Here is a 22,111-nt window from a genome sequence, read left to right as displayed (position 1 = left end):
CTGAAGCCAACCCACAAGCTGGAGTCAGGACTAGATGAGCTGCAGGAGAACTCCAGCCAACCAAGGGAGGTGTGAATGAGAACTACGTTAACGGGAGAATTTCGTAATGATTTTGTCACACGGCAATAGATGGCTGATATGTTCTATTGTAAGATGTCAAACCAGAAAGAAACTATGTTTATGTGTTTTGTGATCATATACTGATGTGTAGCTAGAACAGGCAACCCAGGAATGCATTTAATACCTGTGTCCACAAGTTCACGCCCACCCACCACCACCGCTGCCCCCCTACTCCTACTGAGAAAAACAGCCATTTATTTAACAAGAAAATATTCAGTCCCAACTGTACACATCAGGAATTTGGCCAGCCCTTGGCCAGCTACTTCACCGATTCAATGCCTGCTAGAACAGTATATTGCTAACGGTCAAGGGATTTCATACTCAGTAACTGCACTTCAACATTAATCCTTCAATTAGATTCTACTCCAAGGTGATTGCTACAAACACACCCCCAAAAATCCTTTCTAAGGGACGCCTGTGTGGCTAAGTGGGCATCTGCCTTCGGCTCAGGTCATGATCCCAGGTTCCTGAAATCGAGTCCTACATCAGACTCCCTGCTCAGTGGGGAGCCTGCTTCTCCCTCTGCCTGCTGCTTCCCCTGCTTGTATTATAACAAATAAATTTTTAAACATCTTTAATAAAAACCTTTTTGAATTATTAGCTACAGCCCCCATAGCTTCTCAAGTTGGTCCAACAGAGTGACTGAAACCTTTAAAAAAATGAACGTTTCAAAATAAGACAGGATCAAGTTAAAAGAGTACCCTGATGTAGCATACCATGAGATCTGCTCAATGAAGAAGAAAGAAGTGATGACTCCCATTTCATCTCAGAAAAAAAAAGAAATGGAATGGTTTGCTGTGGGCAAGCTACTCTTTAATGTCCTTTGAAACTCACCATGGTTTTAGGCTTACTTGAGGCGATGATATCCTATCTGACTCATTTCCTATTCCACGACTGAAATGATAACGGTTCTACTTGCTTAAAAAGTGACTTCAGGGGCGCCTGGATGGCTCAGTCAGTTAAGCGTCCGACTCTTGATTTCGGCTCAGGTCATGATCTCAGGGTCATGAGACCGAGCCCTGTGTCAGGCTCCACTGGATGGAGCCGGATTGAGATTCTCTCTCCTTTTGCTCCCCACACACGCACATGCATGTGCTCTGTATTTCTCTCTCGGGAAAAATGACTTGAGCCAGAAAGCCAAAAGACCCCCCAATCCTTATTCTTATGACTTTGCTGACACCTAAGCAAGCTACTTTCTTTATGAAATTGGCACTATGTATTAGAAAATTATCTTCTCTTGAAAGGGGACCTGTATACAAGCAACTGAGCCCCCTTATTATTCTTTGGATTTCTAATCCAGATCACACTGTGTTTTGAATCAGTTTCCAACATGATGTATGATGACCTTAGTACTTCTTTTTCCCCTGCCCATCTCTAGTTTTTCTTTTTCTTTAAAAAAAAGATTTTATTTATTTATTTGACAGACAGAGATCACAAGTAGGCAGAGAGGCAGAGAGAGAGAGAGAGAGAGGCGGAAGCAGGCTCCCCACTGAGCAGGGAGCCCAATGCAGGGCTCATTCCCAGGAGCCTGGGATCATGACCTGAGGTGAAAGCAGAGGCTTTAACCCACTGAGCCACCCAGGTTCCCCCTTCTCTAGTTTTTCGAAAGAAAAATAATTTATCTGGTATTTGGTATTTAATCACTTTAAAAAATTATGCTTCAGGGCAGCTGGTCTCCATTTTACATAAAATTGCTCTGTGTAAGTTTTTAAAATATAGTCTGTTCCCACTGATGATGCCGATGTTTAGCTGGTCAGTGTTGAAGGATGGTGAAAGATACTGAAATTAGTAACCAATATTCTCGTAGTTTTATTTTTCTTGACATATAACATTCTGTTAGATTTAGGTGTGCAACATAATGATTTGAAATATGCACATATTGCAACCGAGGACTATAATAAGTGTAGTTAACATTCACCACCAAAATTGCTGTGTATTTTTTTCTGGTGATGACAACTTTTATTAAGATTTACTCGCTTAGCCACTTTGAAATATACAATACAGTATTGTTAACTAGTCTCCATGCTGTACGTCACCTCCCCAAAATCTTACTTACAAATCAAAGTTTCTACCTTCTGACCACCTTCACCCATTTTTGTCCACGCCTTGCCTATGGCCATCGGCCATCTGGTTCTCTAGGAGTTTGTTTCTTTCTTTCTTTTTTTTTTAAAGATTTTATTCATTTGACAGAAATCACAAGTAGGCAGAGAGGCAAGCAGAGAGAGAGAGAGGAGGAAGCAGGCTCCCTGCCGAGCAGAGAGCCCGATGCGGGACTCGATCTCAGAACCCCAAGATCATGACCTGAGCCGAAGGCAGAGGCCTAACCCACTGAGCCACTCAGGTGCCCCTCTTTTTTTTTTTTTTAAGAGCTCACATGTAAGCGAGATCACAGATTTACTGTTCCCTTAGCATCATGCCCTCAAGGCCCATCCATGCTGTCACAAATGGCAGAATTTCTCTTTTATGGCTTGATTTTTCTTTATCCTTTTCTGTCACTGGACACTAAGGTTGATGCCATGTGTTGGCTATTGTAAATAATGCTGCAGTGAACATGGGGGTGCAGATATCTTTTTGAGATAATGGTTATCCCCTCAGATTACCCACAATTGGAATAGTAGGATCATGTACTTCAACTTCTCATGTTTTGAGGAACCTCCATACTGTTTTCCACAGTGGCTGCACACCAACTTCTGTTCCTTCAATAATGCCCGAGACTTCCCTTTTCTCCACATCCTCACCAACCCCTTTTATCTCTTTGGGTTAACAGCCATTCTAACAGGCATGAGGTGAAATCTCATTATGGTTTTGATTTGTACTTCCCTGATGATTGCGTGATGTTGAGCACTTTTTCATGTGCCTCTTCGGCATCTGTTTGAGATCAGGAAGCATGTGCCTATTGGACATAAACACTGGAAAATGTCTATTCAGCTCTTCTATTTTAAAATCATCTTTTTTTCTCTTGAGTGATAGGAGTTCTTCATATATTGTGGATAATACTCTCATCAGATACAGGATTTGCAAACATTTTCAGTTTAACAGAGTCCTACTTGTTCATTTTTGCTTGTGTTACCTTTGCTTTTGGTGTTAAATCTAGAAAGTCATTGCTGAGATGGATGGAAAGTCATTACCCCTGTTGTTTTCTAGGAATTTTATGGTTTCAGGTCATACGTTCAAGTCTTTAATCCATCTTGAGTTTTGTGTATGGTAGTACACAAGACAGTGTTCTAGTTTCATGCTTTTACATATGGTTAGCCAGTTTTCCCAAGGTCATTCATTCAAGAGACTGTACTTCTCTCACTGTATATTCTTGGCTCCTTTGTTGTAGATAAATTGATTATATATGTATGGGTTTATTTCTGGGCTTTCTACTCCATTCCATTGATGTTTGTTTGTTTTTAATGTTGACAGAGTTTGAGATCAGGAAGCATGCTGCCTCTAGCTTTGTTCTTTTTTCTCAAGATTGCTTTGGCTAGTAGGGGTCTTCTTTGGTTCCAGACCCATTTTTGGATTGTTTGTTCTCTGTGAAAAATGCCATTGGAATTTTGACAGGGATTGCATTAACTCTGTAGACTGCTTTGGGTAGGATGGGCATTTTAACAAATTTCTTCTAATCCATGAGCACAAAATTATCTTTCCATTTTTTCTGCTATCTTTTTCAAATTCTTTTATGTCTCACAGTTTTCACCATACAGGTCTCTCACTACCTTAATTAAGTGTATTCCCAGGTATTTTATTCTTTTTGATGTAAATGAGATTGTTGTCTTAATTTCTCTTTCTGATAGTTTATATTAGAGTACAGAAACAACAGTTTCCTGTATATTGATTTTGTATCCTGCAATTTTACTGAATTCATTTAACCGTTTTTTGGTGGTGTTGATAGGGTTTTCTGTATATAAAATGCTTCATCTTTAAATTGAGATAATTTTTCTACTTCCTTTATGATTTGGATGCCCTGTATTTCTTTTTGCTACATGACCATTCCAGCTAGGATTTCCAATACTACATTGAATCAAATTAGATTAGAGTGGGCAACCTTGTCTTGTTCCTGATTTTAGAGGAATAGCTTTCAGGTTTTCAGGTTTTCACTGTGGAATAGCATGTTGGCTGTGGGCTTGTTCTATATGGCCTCTATGATGTTGATGTATAATCCGTGTCCACCTTCTGATAGTTTTTATCACGGATGAAAGTTCAATTTTGTTGAATGCTTTTATTTCTTCTACTGAGATGATTATATATGATTTTCATCCTTCACTGCGGAGATATGGTATGTTATATTGATTTGCAGATGTTGAGCTGTTCTTGCATGCCTGAAACAAGTCCCACTTGGTCAAGGTCAAGGTCATTATCCTTTTAATATACTGAATTTGTTTTGCTACTATTTGTTGAGGTTTCTGCATCTACGTTCATCATAGATGTTGACCTATAATTTTCTCCTATTGTGTCCTTGTCTGGTTTTGGTATCATGGTAATGCTACCCTTGGAAAAGGAGTTTGGAAGTGTTCCCTCCTCTTCAATTTTTGGAAGAGTTTGAGAAGGGTATGTATTAACTCTTCTTTAAATGTTTGGTAGAATTCAGCTGGCAAGCCATCTGGTGCTTGACTTTTGTTTGTTGGAAGGTCTGCAATTACCAATTCAACCTCCTTACTTAGTAATTGGTCTTTCCGAAGTTTGTATTTCTTCATGATTCAATCTTGTTAGGTTGTATGTGTCTAGGAGTTTATCCACCCATTTCTTCTAGGCTGTCCAGTTGGTTGGTGTATAAGCTCCTTTGTACTGACTGCAATCTGTGTTAATATCTTTTTTTTTAATTTTCAATTCCAGTTAGTTAAAATACAGTATTAGTTTCAGGTGTGCAATACAGTGATTCAATGCTTCTGTACATCAGTGGTGTTTCTCACAAGAGTACTCCCTAATCCCCATCACCTATTACATCTTCTTTGATTTCTAATTTTATTTGATTTTTTGAGTATACCTAAAACCTTTGTCTATTTTTGTCTCATTGATCTTGCCTTTTTTGATACATCTGTATTTCCTTCCATTAACTTTGGACTCTTTCTAGTTCCTTGAGCTGAGAGTTGAGACTTTCCTTGTGTCTTGATGTAGGTATTTAGTGTGATGAACCCCCTTTCTGAACTGCTTTTGCTGGCTTCTATAAGTTTTGGTATGTTGTTTCTACTTTCATTTGTCTCAGGTAGTTTTTTTTTTTAAATTTCTCTCGTTTGGGTCCATTGGTTGATCCGAATGATGTTGTCTGATCAACTATCTGTAGATTTTCCTGTTTTCTTGTAAGGGATTTCTAGTTTCAGACCATTGTGGCTGAAAAGATGCTCGATTTAAATCTTTTCAAACTTACTAAGACTTGTTTGGTGGCCTCTAACATACGATCTTTCCCTGGAGAATGTTCCAGATGTGCTTTAGGAATGTGTTCTCTGTTTTTGGGTAAAATGTTTATATATATATAATCCGTTAAATCTTTCCAGGCTTAAGGTGTTAGTTAAGTCCAGCGTTTCTCTATGCTGTTAATATTTGCTTTATATAATTCAGTGCTCCCATGATGGGCACATAAATATGTACAGATGTCATACCCTCTTGTTGGACTCTGACCCATTATCATTATGTAGCACCTTTTGTTGTCTCTTACTATAGTTTTTGTTGTAAAGTCTATTCTGTCAGATATAGGGATAGCCTCCCCAGCTCTTAGTTTCATTTTCATTGAGTATCTTCTATCCCTTTACTTTCAGTCTGCATGTTGTCCTTACATATGAAGTGAGTCTCTGAGAGGCTGCATATAGATGGGTGTTTCTAGAAAGTTTTTTCTGACTGTAGTTAACACACAGTATCACATTAGTTTCAAGTGTACGACATAGTCCCCGAACTCCTCTACCTTAGGTGATGCTCATCCCAAGTGTGGCTACCATCTGTCGCCATACGGCACTATTACAATATCACTATGTTCCCTGCACTGTGCTTTTTATCCTCGGGACTCCCTCATTCCATCTCTGGAAGCCTGTTGTTTCCCACTTCCCTTCCCCCATTTTGCCCAGTCTCCACACTTCTCCCCTCTGGTAACCATCAGTTTGTTCTCTGTATTTATAAATCTTTTTGTGTTTGTTCATTTATTATGTTTTTAAGATTCTACATAGGAGTGAAATCATCAGGTATTGGTCTTTCTCATTCTTTCTTATTTCAGTTGGCATATGGTGCTGTAGGTCCTGGATGGGCTTGTGTATGTGTGTTTTAACCCATTTAGTCACTCTAGGTCTTTCAATTGGAGACTATATTCTATTTTCATTTGAAGTCATTTTTCATAGGTATGCACTTATTTTCAAAATTGTTTTTTGGCTATTTTATATTTCCTTTGTTACCTTTTTCTCTTGTTCTCTTCCTCTGCGGTTTGATGACTTTTGTAGTCATATGCCTTGACTTCTTTCTTTTCTTGTTGTGTTTCTACTACAGGTGGTGGTTCTGTGGTCACCATGAGGCTTATATAAAATCTATTTGTAGCAGTCTACCTAAAGTTGATAACAACTAAGTTCTGAATGTATTCTAAAGCTCTACATTTTTACTCCCGTCTCCACATCTTATGTTTTGGATGTTACAACTGATATCTTCTTATCTAGTGCATCTATTAGCAAATCACTATAGTCATTTTTACTACTTTTGTCTTTCAATCTTCCTACCAAATTTGTATGTGGTTAATCCACCTGCATCACATTATTCTGAATGTAATGATATAGTTACCTTTACCATGGAGATTTGTATTTTCCTATGTTTTCCTGTTACTAACCTGTGCCCTTTCATTCAGCTTCAAGTAGCCCCTTTAGGGGTGCCTGCGTGGCTCAGTTAAGCATCTGACTTTGGTTTCAGCTCAGGTCATGATCTCAGGGTCCTGGGATCAATGAGCTCCTTGTCCTGCCAGCCCGGATGCTCAGCATGGAGTCTGCTTCAGACTCTCCCCGCCTCTGCCCAGGCCACTTGCTCACTGTTTCTAAAATAAATCCTGAAGTCCCTTTGACTTCTTGTGTGAGATGGGCCTAGTGATGCTGAACTCCTTCGGCTTGTCTGGAAAACTTTTTCTATCTTCCCTTCACTTCTGAAGGACAACTTTGCAAGACAAGAGTATTCTGGGTGGCAGGTTTTTTTCTTCCACCACTTGAATATATCATTCAACTCCATTCTGACCTACGAAGTTTGTACTGGAAAATCTGCTACTGGTCTTTTTTTTTTTTTTTAAAGATTTTATTTATTTATTTGACAGAGTTCTGTCACAAGCAGACAGAGAGGCAGGCAGAGAGAGAGATAGAGGGAAGCAGGCTCCCTGCTGAGCAGAGAGCCCAATGCAGGACTCAATCCCAGGACCTTGAGATCATGACCTGAGCAGAAGGCAGCAGCTTAACCCACTGAGCCATCCAGGCGCCCCTTTGCTGCTGGTCTTATGTGGACTGCTTTGAGGATTCTCTCCCTTGCCTGTATCTTTTGACAATTACGACGAGTCCTGGTGCAGGTCTCTTATAGTTCTTTTTTGGAACTCTCTGGGCTTCCTGGATCTGGATGTCTGTTTCCTTCCTCAAGTCAAGAAGTTTTCTCACCCCTTTGTTTTTTTCTCTGCTTCTCTGAAACCCCTATAATGTGACTATTCTTTGGCTTAAGAGTATCCTAGTAAGTCTCTTGGGCCATTTTTGGTCTTTTTGCTCTCCCGGTGGATGTATTCTGCTGTCCTGTCTTCAAAGCTTCTCAAGCAGTCTGTTACCGAACCCCCCTCATATAGTTCTCAGTTCACCTGCTGTGTTCTTCCGCGTCATGATTTCTCTTGGTACTTACAGTTTCTCTTTGTTGAAGTTCTCACCATATGTGCCCTCTTCTCCAGACCCCGACGAGCATCTTTATGACCACTGTTTTGAACTCTTTATCAGGTAAATCACTACTCTCCATTTCACTAATGTCTTTTTTGATGTTTTATTTTGTTCTTTGATTTGGAACATAGCCCATTTCATTTTCTTTGACACTTTGTTGGTTTGTATGCATTGGATAAAACAGCCACCTCTCCCAGTCTTGGTTAAAATTCTTGTAGGAGATGAACTTATCTTTCAACCCTGCCCTAGTTCTTGGTCAGCTCTCACACATCTGCGTTCATCCCTGCGGCTTTCTTGGTTCTGAGTGGTGCCCACTAGTTGAGGGCATGCCAAAACTTGTCCATGTCCCAAAGGGGAGGATCTCAGCCAGCAGCTTATAAAGTATGCAACTATATTTTCTTCAGGGAAAGACGGGGAGAGGGGAGTTTGTGTTTGTTCCCTCCTGGGTGACATCCATTTACCTTTGTTTGTTTGTTTGCTACCAGCCCACTGAACCTGTGAACACAAGCCCCGCTGGCCACCAGAGCCAGAGGCTCAAGCTAAGTGTTTACTGGATGGCTGTCACGAAAATCAGCATCAGATAGGTGTACTTTCTCCTTTCCAAGAGATAGCACGTGACCTGGAGGGAGGCTGGAGAATGGGAAGATGGCACCCCCCAGCCGCCACAGTCTCCGGAGAGTTTTCAGGTGGTCCCTGTATGTATATTAAATTAGAAGCCTACAGCTCAGGCTGAAGCTTTTACAAGAAACAAACAGTCCTCTTCCAAGGAAGAGTGGGTGCATTTCAGTGTGAGCTCTGGAGGGTTAGCCACAGGGAGTCCTTGTGAGCCCCCTAAGTACTGCCTCCTCATTCCCTAGAACCTTGTGGCTCTCTTGGACTCATGCCCTTTTGAACTGAAATGTGGCTGTTTTGGGAGCTCACTCTCAGGAAGAAGCTGAAAGTTGTTGAGCTCCTTCCCTGGGGGTTATGGCAGCACTGTGTCTCAGCCTCTCCTACCTGTTTCACTGTGGGGTGCTTTTCACCCTCCCCCCACCCCGCCCCATCTGCCTGGCAGGTGCAGGCGTCACTGAGCTACTTTCCGAGGGACTTGTTCTGTTTGTAGCTATAGACTTGGTGTGTCTGTGGGAGGAGGCAATTTCAGGCCTCTGTTCTCCTGCCGCCTTTAACCAGCACCTCCCCGGTAAACTTAGTGTGTGTGGATGGCTGCGTGTGTACACAGGGATGTGTTGTGCTTGCTTAGTAAAACATTCCTTCCACAAGCGCGGCACTGAACATTTCTGGCAGACAGAGGCCTCAAATGCCAGGGAGAGGGAGTTGCTACGCACTACAAAACAGAATAGGTTCGGAGATCGAATACAGGATGAAATGCCCCGAAAAGACAGACTGAAAAGAAAGGACGGTATATTCTGGGCTAAAGGAAACACTGGCCACACAGGGCTGGAGGGGCCCGGCACAGGTCAGCACACTGTGTGTGGCTGGACACTGGCTCTGCCGAGGAGACCGAGGGACTGTGATCGCAGGGGGTACAAATCGGGGCTGAACGGGAAGGTGGACTTTGGCTCGTTGCTGGCAGAAGCTGCAAGTGTTTTGCTCTTTTTATGACAACAGGCTGACCTTGATGCTTGGTGGTCACTGGTCTTGGCTGAAAAAGGGAGAGAAAGGACTGGTTTTCAGGGTGATGAATACAGTTAGTACCTCGTTTATGTGGTCATACGTATGCTTATGCCTAAACTCATGCTTCGAGAGAGTTTAAAAAAATATTAAAAGAAGGTGGGTAAAGGAAGAAAGGGTGGTAAAGGACTATCTTTGTGTAGGTTGGCAAATTGGAAGACGTTCCGGAGGCTGACTGGTATCTTAGATTGCGTCACATTTTTATCCAAAAGACACTCAGGAGAGAGGCCTGGCAGTCTTGACTTAGGGTTATCAACCTCCCAGAAGCCAAGACCGGGAAAGAGCACCTGGAGAGAGGGAATGGGCTGACCAGAGAATCTTGAGGCTAACTGGGTGTAAAAATATTTAACTTCAATACAAGAGTGAGGAACACCCTACAGAGCAAGTTGCTCTGACCTCTTCTAAAATGGCAGTGTTATGAAAAATGTGGAGAGGCTGGGGAAGTGTTCTATCTCACAGGAGACTAAAAAGAAATGATAACTAAATGCAAAATGTGACCCTTCACTGGAATGAGAAAAAAAAAAAAAGAAAGAAAGCTGTAAAGAATACCACTGGCAGAATTGGGGGTATTTCAACCTAAATTATGTCTAGCAGTGTTGTATCGGTGTTAATTTCCTGAGGGCGATCATTCCTTTGTGGTTATGTAAGACAGTATCTTTCACCTCGGAAGATACATGTTGAAGTATTTCGGGTGGAAGCATCATTATGGATGGACTGTAATCATTAAATGGGTCAGTTAAATATACAAATCAACAAACTCAAATAAAGCAAATGTGGCAGACTGTCCAATTAACTCCAATTCTGCCGTAGTTTGAAATTATTCTAAAGCAGCAGCCAGCCAGGGAACCTTGTAACGTTTTTAAGAAAAAGTGAGTGGGACAAAGGGAAGGGGTCACCAGAGGTAAGGAACTGCTAGTCAAGATCCTGTACACGTAGCTCATGAAAGCCCAATTTGGCGAGTTTGTCTTTTCCAACAGAACTAAGTTTCATGACACTGTCCCAGTTAAAAAAAAAAATCTATAGCAACACACACATGGTACGCAGAGCTGTACGGTGGTAAGTACCTCACGGTTTGAGGAAGCCCTCCAACTTCTGAGCCTTTAAAAAGTCATTTTAAGGGGTGCCTGGGTGGCTCGGTGGATTAAACCCTCTACCTTGGGCTCGGGTCATGATCCCAGCGTCCTGGGATCGAGCCCCGCATTGGGCTCTCTGCTCCGCAGGGAGCCTGCTTCCCTTCCTCTCTCCCTCTCTGCCTACTTGTGATCTCTGTCTATCAAATAAATAAATAAAATCTTTTTTAAAAAGTCATTTTTAAAAGAATGCAATTCTCCCTCCACACTACGGTTCTGTAAATCCCAACCTTATCACAGCTCAGACCTCCGACATATAAGGCTACACGCTGCACTTACTTAATAGCTGTGTGCGTCCTTCAAAAAGACGGTGGGCTGGTTTTTTAATTTTTCCCTTAAAGGAAGCTGACTTACACACTTGAAGAAAAGATCACCTTTGGATTTAGTGTTATCTTTCAGAGAACAAATGTAGCCAATCCCTTTCCTACTAGCCAGTTAGCCAAACTCACCCAAATAGAAGCTTCTCTCCCAGTTTTCTGTCCTGCTGTGTGCCAGGATTCAGGTGCTTTCCTGGACACAGTGCTGACAGGCCTACGTCGTTACCACTTCTGAGCACCCAGGTCCAGGAATCTCACTTGTGAAAATAAGCAATGCAGTTTCACGTGCTTTGCTCACTTTAAAGGTACAAAAACCCTGTCGTTTTTGGAGTTTACAGACTCTGAAGAGGCATACGATTTTTTTCCTATGCCAAAGTCTCATTTTCAGTCCCAGCGGTCCAGTGGTTCTAGTCAGATCTCACGGGGGGGGAGAGAAGCTGACGCGAACACTGTCCTCGAGCACTGAGCGGTGATGAAGCCACGAACGCCGCTTCACCCACATTCTGCTCCTTCGCGAAACAGCTGAAAGCTGGCTTTCCTACAAGGTTTGACTTCTCCGGGGAGGAACGCCCGACTCTGCCCACTGCCTGAGGGTTTTTTTTTTTTTAAGATTTTATTTGTTTATTTGACAGAGAGAGATCACAAGTAGACGGAGAGGCAGGCAGAGAGAGAGAGGGAAGCAGGCCCCCCGCCGAGCACAGAGCCCGATGCGGGACTCGATTCCAGGACCCTGAGATCATGACCCGAGCCAAAGGCGCGGCTTAACCCACTGAGCCACCCAGGCGCCCTGCCTGAAGTTCTTGAAGTTCACCCTTCAGCCCCTCACCCACCTTCCTCAGTATCTTTCTTCATTCCTCAGAACCTCACTACCATCTGATGAGCCCGACCAGCTCCTGGTTTCGGCTCAAGTCATGATCTCCTGGGTTGTGGGATCAAGCTCCACACTCAACGGCGAGTCTCTCTCTGCCCCTCCCCCCATGCGTCTTTGGGGCTCCTGGGTGGCTCAGTGGGTTAAAACCTCTGCCTTTGGTTGGGTCATAGTCCCAGAACTGTGGGATCGAGCCCCGTATCGCGCTCCCTGCTCAGCAGGGAGCCTGCCTCCCTGCCCCCCACCCCTGCCTACTTGTGATCTCTAATAAATAAAATCTTTAAAAAAAATAATAAATTAAGTCTTTAAAAAAAAGGAGAAGGAAAAATGAGGGGGAGAAACCAAGTATTTGTGGCCTTCACAAACCCCCCCAGTGTCTAAGTCTAGCATGGTGGGAAAAGCCAGTAAGCAGATGGCTAGTGACATTCTATCATCATTTATGCCTCACGCACTCCAGCTTTCCAAGAACCTGGTCCTAGGCAGAGAATACTGTGGAAGAGCAACACTAGACTGTTTCCTCGACAAACTCATCTTTCACTTAAGTCCTTATTGTGACTTAGTAATGTTCCAAATGTCTCTTCACTGTCCTCATGCCTCACTTGTTTTCAACGTTACATGGTCTTTCGCTTCACTGAAAAGACAAATTCTCCAACGTCCCTTCTCTTGGCTGAAGAATGCTTTCTCAGAAGTGGCTAATGCATTGTCATGATCCAACAGGCTGTCACTTCTTTTCATCCCCATTGAGCTCTTATCTGCAACTGACCTGTTGCCCACATCTGCGTTCTACCTGCTCTCCCCTCCTATGCTACCCCATCATGCAAAGGAAACTCTTCCTCAAGACACGGGACCCAAGCACCTTTGTTCTGCATTTCTCCTCTCATACCCTTCAGCTACCACGTGTGCAGGAGCACACTGTCACCGCCCCAAGCCTGTCCCTTTCACATCAGTTATAGACCTGCACTTTTGTTTCCTTCTGCACACAAGTTAGACCTGCCAGTTTCTCAAACATAGTGTGTACCCAGTCAAAAGGATCACGATCTTCTTCCACACCTGTCATTTCCAGGCAGGCCCGTAGCCCTAGATACTGTGTTTGCAAATAGTAGTCTCCCAGTCTTTTCCCATTCATTCCTGACCTCTAGCAAGCCTACACTCTGAACTCCCAGAACTTGGCCTTTGTGTGTGCCTTTTACAGGTGGAAAGATGGGTTACTTTGGGCCAGAAACGGCTGCTAGGACACCTCCTTGGAGATGTTACCTATGAGATTTTCAGTCAGAGGTGGTTCCCCAACTCTGACCAAAATGAGTCCAACGCGTTTGCTCAACATTCCTGTCATTGTAATGCAACTCCAACCTTCCTCAGTGGCATTACCCTTCTTCTGTGCCATTACTTCCCTCCCTCCACCCCGGCCCTTCTGCTCGGAGCCGATTTTTCTACTGACATGGACTGTTGGCTCTTTTCTGCCATTGGCCCAAGGTCTTCATCTGTACATCTTTCAAAGGATGCTGGGTTCCTACTTCATCCTTCAAAACTGTTCACAAGCATCCATTCATCCTAAAGCCTTTTCTGTTCTCCAAAATGCATGAAATCTGACTACTACCCTGCCTTGTGAGTAACTGAATGGCCGGCCCTTTGAGGGGGCTTGGACTATGTGACTCATCTTTGGACCCCAAAGACACGTATGACAGTAGCTTGCAAGAGAGCTGAGATTAGGTGATTTAGCTGATGATGTGAACCTCTGAGAAAACAGTTTGCCACTTGCAGACCTTAAGAGAAAACCAAATCCAAGAGTAGCTAAGAGAACGCTTACCCATGGATTCTGATGTCTGACTGCCGACCACCCGGAGCAGCATAGGCTGACTGCTGTCTGACCTCTGAAGAGAGGTCGAAGGAGAAGACACCGTTGTACCATTCACCTTGGCCTCTGCCTGGGGCTAAGGTATCCAAAAGAAAACACAATTAGTTTTCAGGATAAACACTCAAGTAACTGTACAAATTTAAAAGGATTTGTCCTACGACTATAGAAATTAGAACCTTTTCTATAGAAACCTCCCAAATTTTGCTGTTGCTATGCTCCATGGGTACTGTCTTTGTACCTAACCTGTGCCCCCTTACACGTTTACAAGGAAATTACAGCTACCCTGGATTAAGAGAGAGAAAATCATTGGACCAAGTAACTGAATGATTTAGAAGGTCACGTGAGAGTGGCAGAACCATGTGAGACCACAACAGTGCAGGACAGAATTCATACTTTTGTTAAGTATGAAGTAACAGGATGGAGAGGACGTATCTCCAACTTGAGCATTCACAGAAGGTCAGGACCTCGGGCAGGTAGGGCCTACTATAATGCACTTTTGCTAGGTTTTCGCTGGAGGCCAAACATGTTATGTTTTAGGAAGTAGAAAAAAAAAATCGAAAGGACTACCAGGAAATAAGACAACCAACTTTTCCCTTGTAGGAAACCAGGGGAAACCCTGCAGTATTTTTTTTCCCAAGATGAATTTTAACTGGCTCAAAAAAACATTTGTAGGAAACAATCTTAAACCAATATAAAAAGATGCACTAGCTTTCCTCCTCTTCTTGCATCCCTGGAGAGCCGGCACTCTGCTTAGCATATCCTAAGTCGACAAGGGACTCTGAGTTCTATGCTTTAGTTTCATGTACGAGAGGAGAAAAGCATCTTGGTCAATATCCCAGCTTAGAGAGAGATGTGGGCCTCACTTGCTCCAGCAGCTGCCTGAGCCTGTGTAACTGTGACTCCAGCTGTTTGTTGTGATCCTCCAGGATTTGCATCCTGGCTTCCAGGCGGCCTTTGTGTTGACGCAGGAGCTTGGCCTCGGCAATGAGCTCAGCATCCCGGGGACTTTGGGGAGAAGTGGGCATCATTTCAGGAGGGGACGGCAGTGGGGACAGGCCTTTGTGTTCATGCTGCTGCTTGAGACGATCATATTCTGCTTGCAGATTCCTGTTGGCATCACAAAAAGTGGAGAAGAAAGAAAAAAAAACCCAGAAGGTTGAAAATCATCATCCGATTTCATTTTAAAAAAAAATGGCCGAGCGATACATCTGACCACCACCACCACACACAACAGCAAGCAAAGAGAGGTACTGAATGAATGGTTTTTATGAGGACGATCTTCGCAATGCTTAAGAAATGAAAATTGGAAGTGTCTGCCTGGTGTGCGAGGGGAGATGCTTTCCAACCTCTTAGCTTACGAGAGCCACGTTCGGATGTGCAAGCCGCAGTGGGTTCGGTCATTTTACAACCATTTCCCTACAATGTCCCATGATTACAAATCTTTATACCTCTGTCAACACGGGTTTACTTAAAAAAAAAAAAAAATCACACATTCGCAACAGCAACGTGGAAGAGCCTAGTAGCGTAACCGTAAACCCACCACACTGTTGTAATAAACTGAACATTTTTGAAGAAATAAAGCTACAACTTTCCTGTGCACGTTCTTCAATACCCCAGCAGTCCCTCCTCCCCACTGCCCCCCCCAGGAGATAACGTCACCCTGAGTCCAATGTCTAGCATTACCTTGAACGTACGCACCAAGATTAGGTAGAACTTAGTCAAGATATTTGGCTGTCTTACCGACAAAGTGGCCATTTCCTGTGACTAAACCCGTTATTCAGCATGTTCTTAAACCTTAAGAACATTATGTTTGAGAAGATACATACCGTTCTAAGAGTTGCTTTTTGCCTTCAACACCGTTTTGGAGATTCATCCCGGCTGATACATAATAGTTCCTAATTGTACTTGTTATGAGGTATGATTATGCTGCTTGACCAGGTTAACAACATTCTCGAGTCAGTGGATATTTAAGCTGCCACCCATCACTATTACAAACAGATACAATCAACTTCCTTCTGTTTAAGAGATTCTCTACAGAACATCACTGGATGTGGAGTTGCTGGGGTTCGAGCAATCGATGTTCACAGCACCCTGTAGTACACAAACTGTGACTTTCAATGTATTCCTTCAGGTTTTCTGCGTTTTATGTTATAAGAAAATCTTCCTTACACCTCCATTTTAAAGTTTAATTCCCCCAGAATCTTTTGTGCCTGGTATAAAGATACAATCTAATTTTACTCTCCATCCCATACATACATTACGACACCAGCCTCCTTGACTGTAAAGTCCATCTCTGCAATACATCAAGCATCCCTAAGTACACCAGTGCGCTTCGAGCTCTCTGATGGGTTTATTTTTATGTCCCCATGCAGACTGCTCACTACAACCGGAAATAAATTGGTGTCTGGGAGCCCCTCCTACTCTGTCCTGCCTTAAAAGGGTCTTCGCTCCTCCTGTCGAAATTTGGGGCTTGAGTTACAGTGGGGTTCAACAGGGAAGAAGTGACTTCATGTTACGGAGTCTTCACATCCAGGAATGTGCTGAGCCTCAGAACTCCAATCTTATCCCACATCCATTAATAATGTTCTGTACTTCACAGGGTTTTCCTCCTCTAGCTCTTCATGTTGAATGCTGAAACTGTGTATGTTTTTTAATAAGGCCGTTTAAGGGTACAGTTTTCCTTACTGCTTTAGAATTGCTAAGACAGTAATTCCAACGGAGGACACTTCCAGTTTCAGTAAATACCACAATAAGAGGACAGATACCCCCTGCTCACAGATGATACTTTGTCAGCTGAGAGAACTGCCTATTCCCAAACGGGGGAGGTCCGGATCGCTGAGAAAAGGCATGAGATGCAAGCAGAGTCTTCCCACTGTCTGGCTTGCAAAAGATCATCTCATGACCCGGTTTCTAGTTACGGAAATATTTTCAGATGCTGCATACTTGAAAGATCCACAGGGGTGGTATGGCTTCCAAAATGCTGGATATTCACACAGAAGATGACATAAAATCCCATCTACTCTTGTTTTCTTTTTAAAGCTCTATCAAGGTTTCTGGAACTGATGAAAGTCATACAGGAAATCAATACCTGATTTTTCTCATGTACAGGAATATAATCTCTGATCTGTTTTGACTGAAATCCTATCCATCGTCCATTCCTCTGCAAGGAGGGCTGTACGGACACACTTTGTCTCACGGCAAGTCGCTTTGACAAAGGAGTCATCAGACAGTTTATTGAAACACGTTTACCCTGAGCCAGATGCCGCAATCAGTTCTCTAGGTGGGAACCAATGTAGTTGCTGACATCACTTAAATCCAGTTCCTAACTACTTAACTGACAATCATCTAAATACTTCCATGAACTTGAAGCAACATCCAATGTTTGTTTACGAGGTTTCATTTGATGGGGGTTAACTTCTTACCCCCTTGCAGTTGTTCACTGGAAGAAATACACCTTCACTGAAAAGTCCCACTACCACCACCTTTTAACGGAGAATCCTAGTCAAGATTCTTCTCCCTACGAGACTGTTCGTCCACAGTGCTCGTTCTGAAAACACTATTTTTAGATGTGGACCACAGGACAGTACAGCAAACGATTACTGTCTTCCCACCTACTTTTCACAAAATACAGACAGGACACTACCTTTTCTGGACAGGTCTTTCTTCGTATCTTGATCCTCTGGGTCTAGTTGTCCAAACAGCTCTTTTTAGGAGTTCTTTCTAAGTGCCTTTGTTCAGAAAACAGAGCTTAGTATATATAACACATTATATTTCTGTTTATGTTTTCCAGTGAAAACCAGAAAAGGCTCATTTGAATCTGCCAGGGCTTCCCAAAGCTGGGCTGTAAAGAATACCAATTGCTCTATGGAGACCCTTTCTTGCCTTCCCAGATGTTGGAAATTGCTCTCAGGAGACCATTTCCTTAAAGACTCATATCCTTCTTCAGTTCTGGAAGATTCTTAGCTATTGTGCCTTCAAATACTGCTTCTATGCCATTTCTTTCCCGTTCTTCCGAAACTCCTCCTAGGACAGATTCTGGAGCCTTCTGGTAAATTCTCCATTTCTCTGCATTGTTTTTCATATTCTTTAATTCCCTTATCTTCTCTCATGCCAGAGAGTCTAGAATTGTCTGGTCTATTGACTTCAGTAATGTCAATGACCATAGTTTGCGTTTCCAAAGATGTTTTTACAGATCCATTTGGTTCTTTGTTATTGTATATTTTACATACCTGTTTACATCAGCCCTACACCCAGTACAGGGGCTCAGACTTGCAACCCTGAGATAGAGAGTCCGGCTCTACTGACTGAGCCACCCAGGCACCCTGGTTCTTTGTTATTTTAGTAAATGTGATTTCCTCAATTTGTTTCCTCTCCTTCCCCACTCACCTCTCTCTGCCGAGTAGTTTGTGGCTGTTCACACCCAGGGCCTCTGGTCTACAGCTGGATCTTACACTGCTAGTTTGTGGCTCTTGGACTGAGGGGTATGAATGCACTTACTGCTCTACTGCACCCACCACCAGGCAGCAGGGTTCGGGTCCTGCTCTCCTCCGCAACTGCACGCCTCGCCTCCTCCCCAGGCTCCCCCCGTGAGAGCGTCATGCTGCTTCCACGGCCATGGAGAGGCTGTCGTCTCCCCGCAGTGGCCCACATTGTTCATTCTCCATTTCAAGTCCAAGTCTGTCTGGGTGTATGTCTCTCCGGATATGTTTTTTGCGGAGCCTCATTTTAAAAGGTGGGGGCCTCAGTCCAGGCATTTAAAGACAATTTTAATAATGAAAGTCCACTAAGTTCTCTGTACATGCTGCTCACCATGCCCTGGTTTTCTTCTGTTCCACATGTTATCTACCACAGACATTATCTAAGATGCCTCAGAACCAGGGCTCAGGTTATCTTAATCAGAAGCCTACCAGGACATGCTGACTGGATGGAGGCACTGTCGGTCTTCTCTCAGTCCGCGCGCAAACGAAATGAGTCCAACAAGTGGGGCACCTGGCTGCCTCCGCCAGTAGAGCACGCAACTCTTGATTTCGGGGTTGTGAGTTTGAGCCTCATGGTGGGTGTAGAGATTACTTGAAAAAGCAAATCTTTAAAAGAAGTAAATGAGCCAAACAAGTGCCTTTCTCTTAAACTAATAGGTGACACACACAAATCTTCTATTAAGCTCAACAACAAACTTGATTTTGTGGGACTAAGTTTCCCTCCTGAAGTTCTGAGGCAGGACAAGGTTCAAAACTGGCCAGAAAACAAGGAAAATACCAAGTTCTTGGAGTTCATATTCTCTTTTAAAGGTGTCTATCTGAAAGACACAGTGAAGTGTCGAGGTAACTTTTCCTAATAAATGTGGTCACGGTCACAGAGTTGTTTAGGGCATATTTTTGTTAGGGATTCGGAATTAAAGTTGTTCTCTTAGATCTCAAAGGCATTGGCATAGAGGTTTTTAAAATGTGTCATGATACTAAATTTTTTTGGACACAGTATTTATAGAGCATGGAGCAGAGATTATTTCCATAAAGACCAGTGGCATACTTACCCCTGTTCCAAGGTGAGTTTTTTAAACGTTAACTACAAATACACAGTTACTCACTTCAACAGTTGGCTCTCAATTTATATTGTTACCTATAATTTCACTTTTCTTGTAGTTATACGAATCACCCCTATTAATTCTCTAATTGTTAAGAGTGTATTTATGCTGTCATTTCAACATAGTGGAATATATGTCAGCAATCAGACAACGACTCCACAGAGAATCTATTTACGTTCTTGATTATCTTGTAAAGTACATTTCTCTGGTAGCCCTCTAAAGCACACTAATTCAAATTCACCGCACATGGCTTTTGTCACCACAATTTCTTCCAGCAGCCAGTCATCCTAAGAAGAACTCTCCCATTATTAATTTCTTACTCTCTACAGAGCTTTAAAAAAATCCCTCCATTCTACACCTAAATAACTGTATCTGAAGAATGTTTTTGGCATCAAATGTACAAACATGGTCATCCAGACACCAATTTACCTACAAAAATTTCCTAACCACAACATTTCATCCCAAAACAGCAGAATACACTTTTTTTTCTACTGCACATGGAACATTCTCCAAGACAGATCACATGTTAGACCATAAAACAAATCTCAGTAAGTTTAAGAAGACTGAAATTACATCAAGCCTCTTTTCTGACCAGGAGGGTATGAATTAGAAATCCAGTGCAAGAAGAAATACTAGAAAAAGACGAACATGTGGAGAGTAAACCATGAATGGGTCAACAAAAAAATACACAGACAAATGAAAATGGGAACACAAGGGTTCAAAATATTTGGAATGCAGCAAAGGAAGTTCACAGGGATACAAGCCTATGTCAAGAAAAAAACAGTCGCAAATAATCTAGCCTAGGCCAACCTATACTAACCTATGACTAGAGGAACTAGAAAAGGGAAAACCAACAAAGCCTGAATGAAGGTCACAGAAGGAAGGAAATAATAAAGATCAGAGAGGACATAAATGAAATAGAAACTGAAACTACGAGCTGGTTCTTTGGAAGGATCGACAAAACTGATCAATCTTTAGCCAGACTTGTTAAGAGAAGAGTACTTAAATAAGAAAGGAAAGGGGGGAAATACAAAGAATTACATGCCAATAAATTGGACAACCTGGGTAAATTGCTAGAAACAATTTCTCAAAAGTGAGTTACGAAGAAACAAAGTTGGAACACACTGTTTAGCAGTAATGAAACTGAATCAGTAATTTAAAAAACTCCCAACAAACAAAAGGCTAGGACCAGATGGCTTCACAGGTGTTTTATACTGAGCATTTAAGGAAGAGTTATTACCTATTGTACCTGAACAGTTCCCAAGAAAGAAAATTACAGGCCAATATCCCTGATGAACACAGATGAAAAAATCCTTCACAAAATATCAGACAACCAAATTCAGTAATACATTACAATGATGAATCAACATGACATGCCACTTAAGGACAGAAGCCATACAATCATTTCAATACAGGAAGCAAAAGCATTTGAGAAACTTTTAACATCCATTCATGATAAAAACTCTGAACAAAGTGGCTTAGAACACAGCTCAACATAATAAAGGTCATATATGACAAATGCACAGCTAACACCATGCCCAATGTGAAAACCTTCAGAGCTTTTCCTCTAAGATTAGTGACAAGGATGTCCACTCTCACCACTTTTATTCAACATATTACTGGAAGTCCTAGCCACAGCAATCTGACAAGAAACATAAGGCATCCAAACTGGTAAGGAAGAAGTTAAAATCGTCACTATTTGCAGATGACATGATACTATACAGACTATTAGAATAAATGAATTAAGTGAAGTTCCAGGACCCAAAATAAGTAGAGATCTGTTGTGTTTCAGTACACTAATAATGAAGCAGCAGAAAGACAAAGTAAGAAAATAATCCCATTTTACAACTGCATCAAAAAGAATACCTAGGAATAAAATGTAAATACCTAGGAATAGCATTTAACCAAGGAGGTGAAAGGCTTGCACTCTGAAAACTCCAAGACTTTGATGAAGGACAGATGACACAAACAAATGGAAAGATATTCAGCGTTCACGGGTTAGAAAAATATTATTAAAATGTCCATACTACACAAAGCAATCTACAAGATCCAGTACAATCTCTATCAAAATACCAAAAGTATTTTTCAGAGAACTAGAACCCCTAACCCAATCTGTATGGGAACCACATTAAGACCCCGGACTAGCCAAAGCAATCTTGAAAAGGAAGAACAAAGCTGGAGGTATCAGGATCCCAGATTCTTGGATTCTCCTGGACACTGACCTTAACATTTTTTTGGATATTGCTATGTCTTCTCAGGAACGGGAACCAAAAGTGAAATTAAACTACTGGAACTACATCAAAGTGCAAAGCTTCTACACAGCAAAGGAAATCAACAAAACAAACAGGCAAACTACTAAATGAAAAAAGGCATTTGCAAATGATGTATCAGATAAGGGGTTAATATACAGAATATATAAACAACTTCTACAACTCAACACCAAAAAAAAAATTAAAACATGGGCAAAAAACCTGAATGTATTTTTTTTCAAAAGAACACATACAGATGGCCAATGGACACATGAAAAAAAATGTTTAACGTCACTGATCAGCAGAAAGATGCAAATCATAACCCCAGTGAGCTAGCACTTCACACTTATCAGAATGGCCAGTACTAGAAAACCAAGAAACATGTGTTGGTGATGAGATGGAGAAAAAGGAAACCTGGTAGACTGTTGGTGGGAATGTAAATTGGTGTGGCCACTGTGGAAAACATT

At 42.2% G+C, this 22,111-nt stretch overlaps 1 protein-coding gene across 11 annotated transcripts in view; it reads right to left on the bottom strand.

Annotated features, from left to right (window-relative positions):
- DMD (dystrophin) overlaps positions 1–22,111 on the bottom strand; it is a 1,990,807-nt gene that overhangs the window by 19,363 nt on the left and 1,949,333 nt on the right. For all 11 annotated transcript variants that reach the window (XM_044235639.1, XM_044235638.1, XM_044235634.1 and 8 more), the window contains 2 exons: positions 14,678–14,921; positions 13,767–13,890 (listed from right to left, as the gene is read on the bottom strand). In XM_044235639.1, coding sequence (XP_044091574.1) covers positions 13,767–13,890; positions 14,678–14,921 — 368 coding nt within the window. The remainder of the gene's footprint in view (positions 1–13,766; positions 13,891–14,677; positions 14,922–22,111) is intronic.

Source organism: Neovison vison, chromosome X (genome assembly GCF_020171115.1).
Source record: "Neovison vison isolate M4711 chromosome X, ASM_NN_V1, whole genome shotgun sequence".
Classification (NCBI taxonomy): Eukaryota; Metazoa; Chordata; class Mammalia; order Carnivora; family Mustelidae; genus Neogale; species Neogale vison.
The sequence above is the reverse complement of the archived record's forward strand: the minus strand, read 5'-3'. Positions and strand labels throughout refer to the sequence as shown.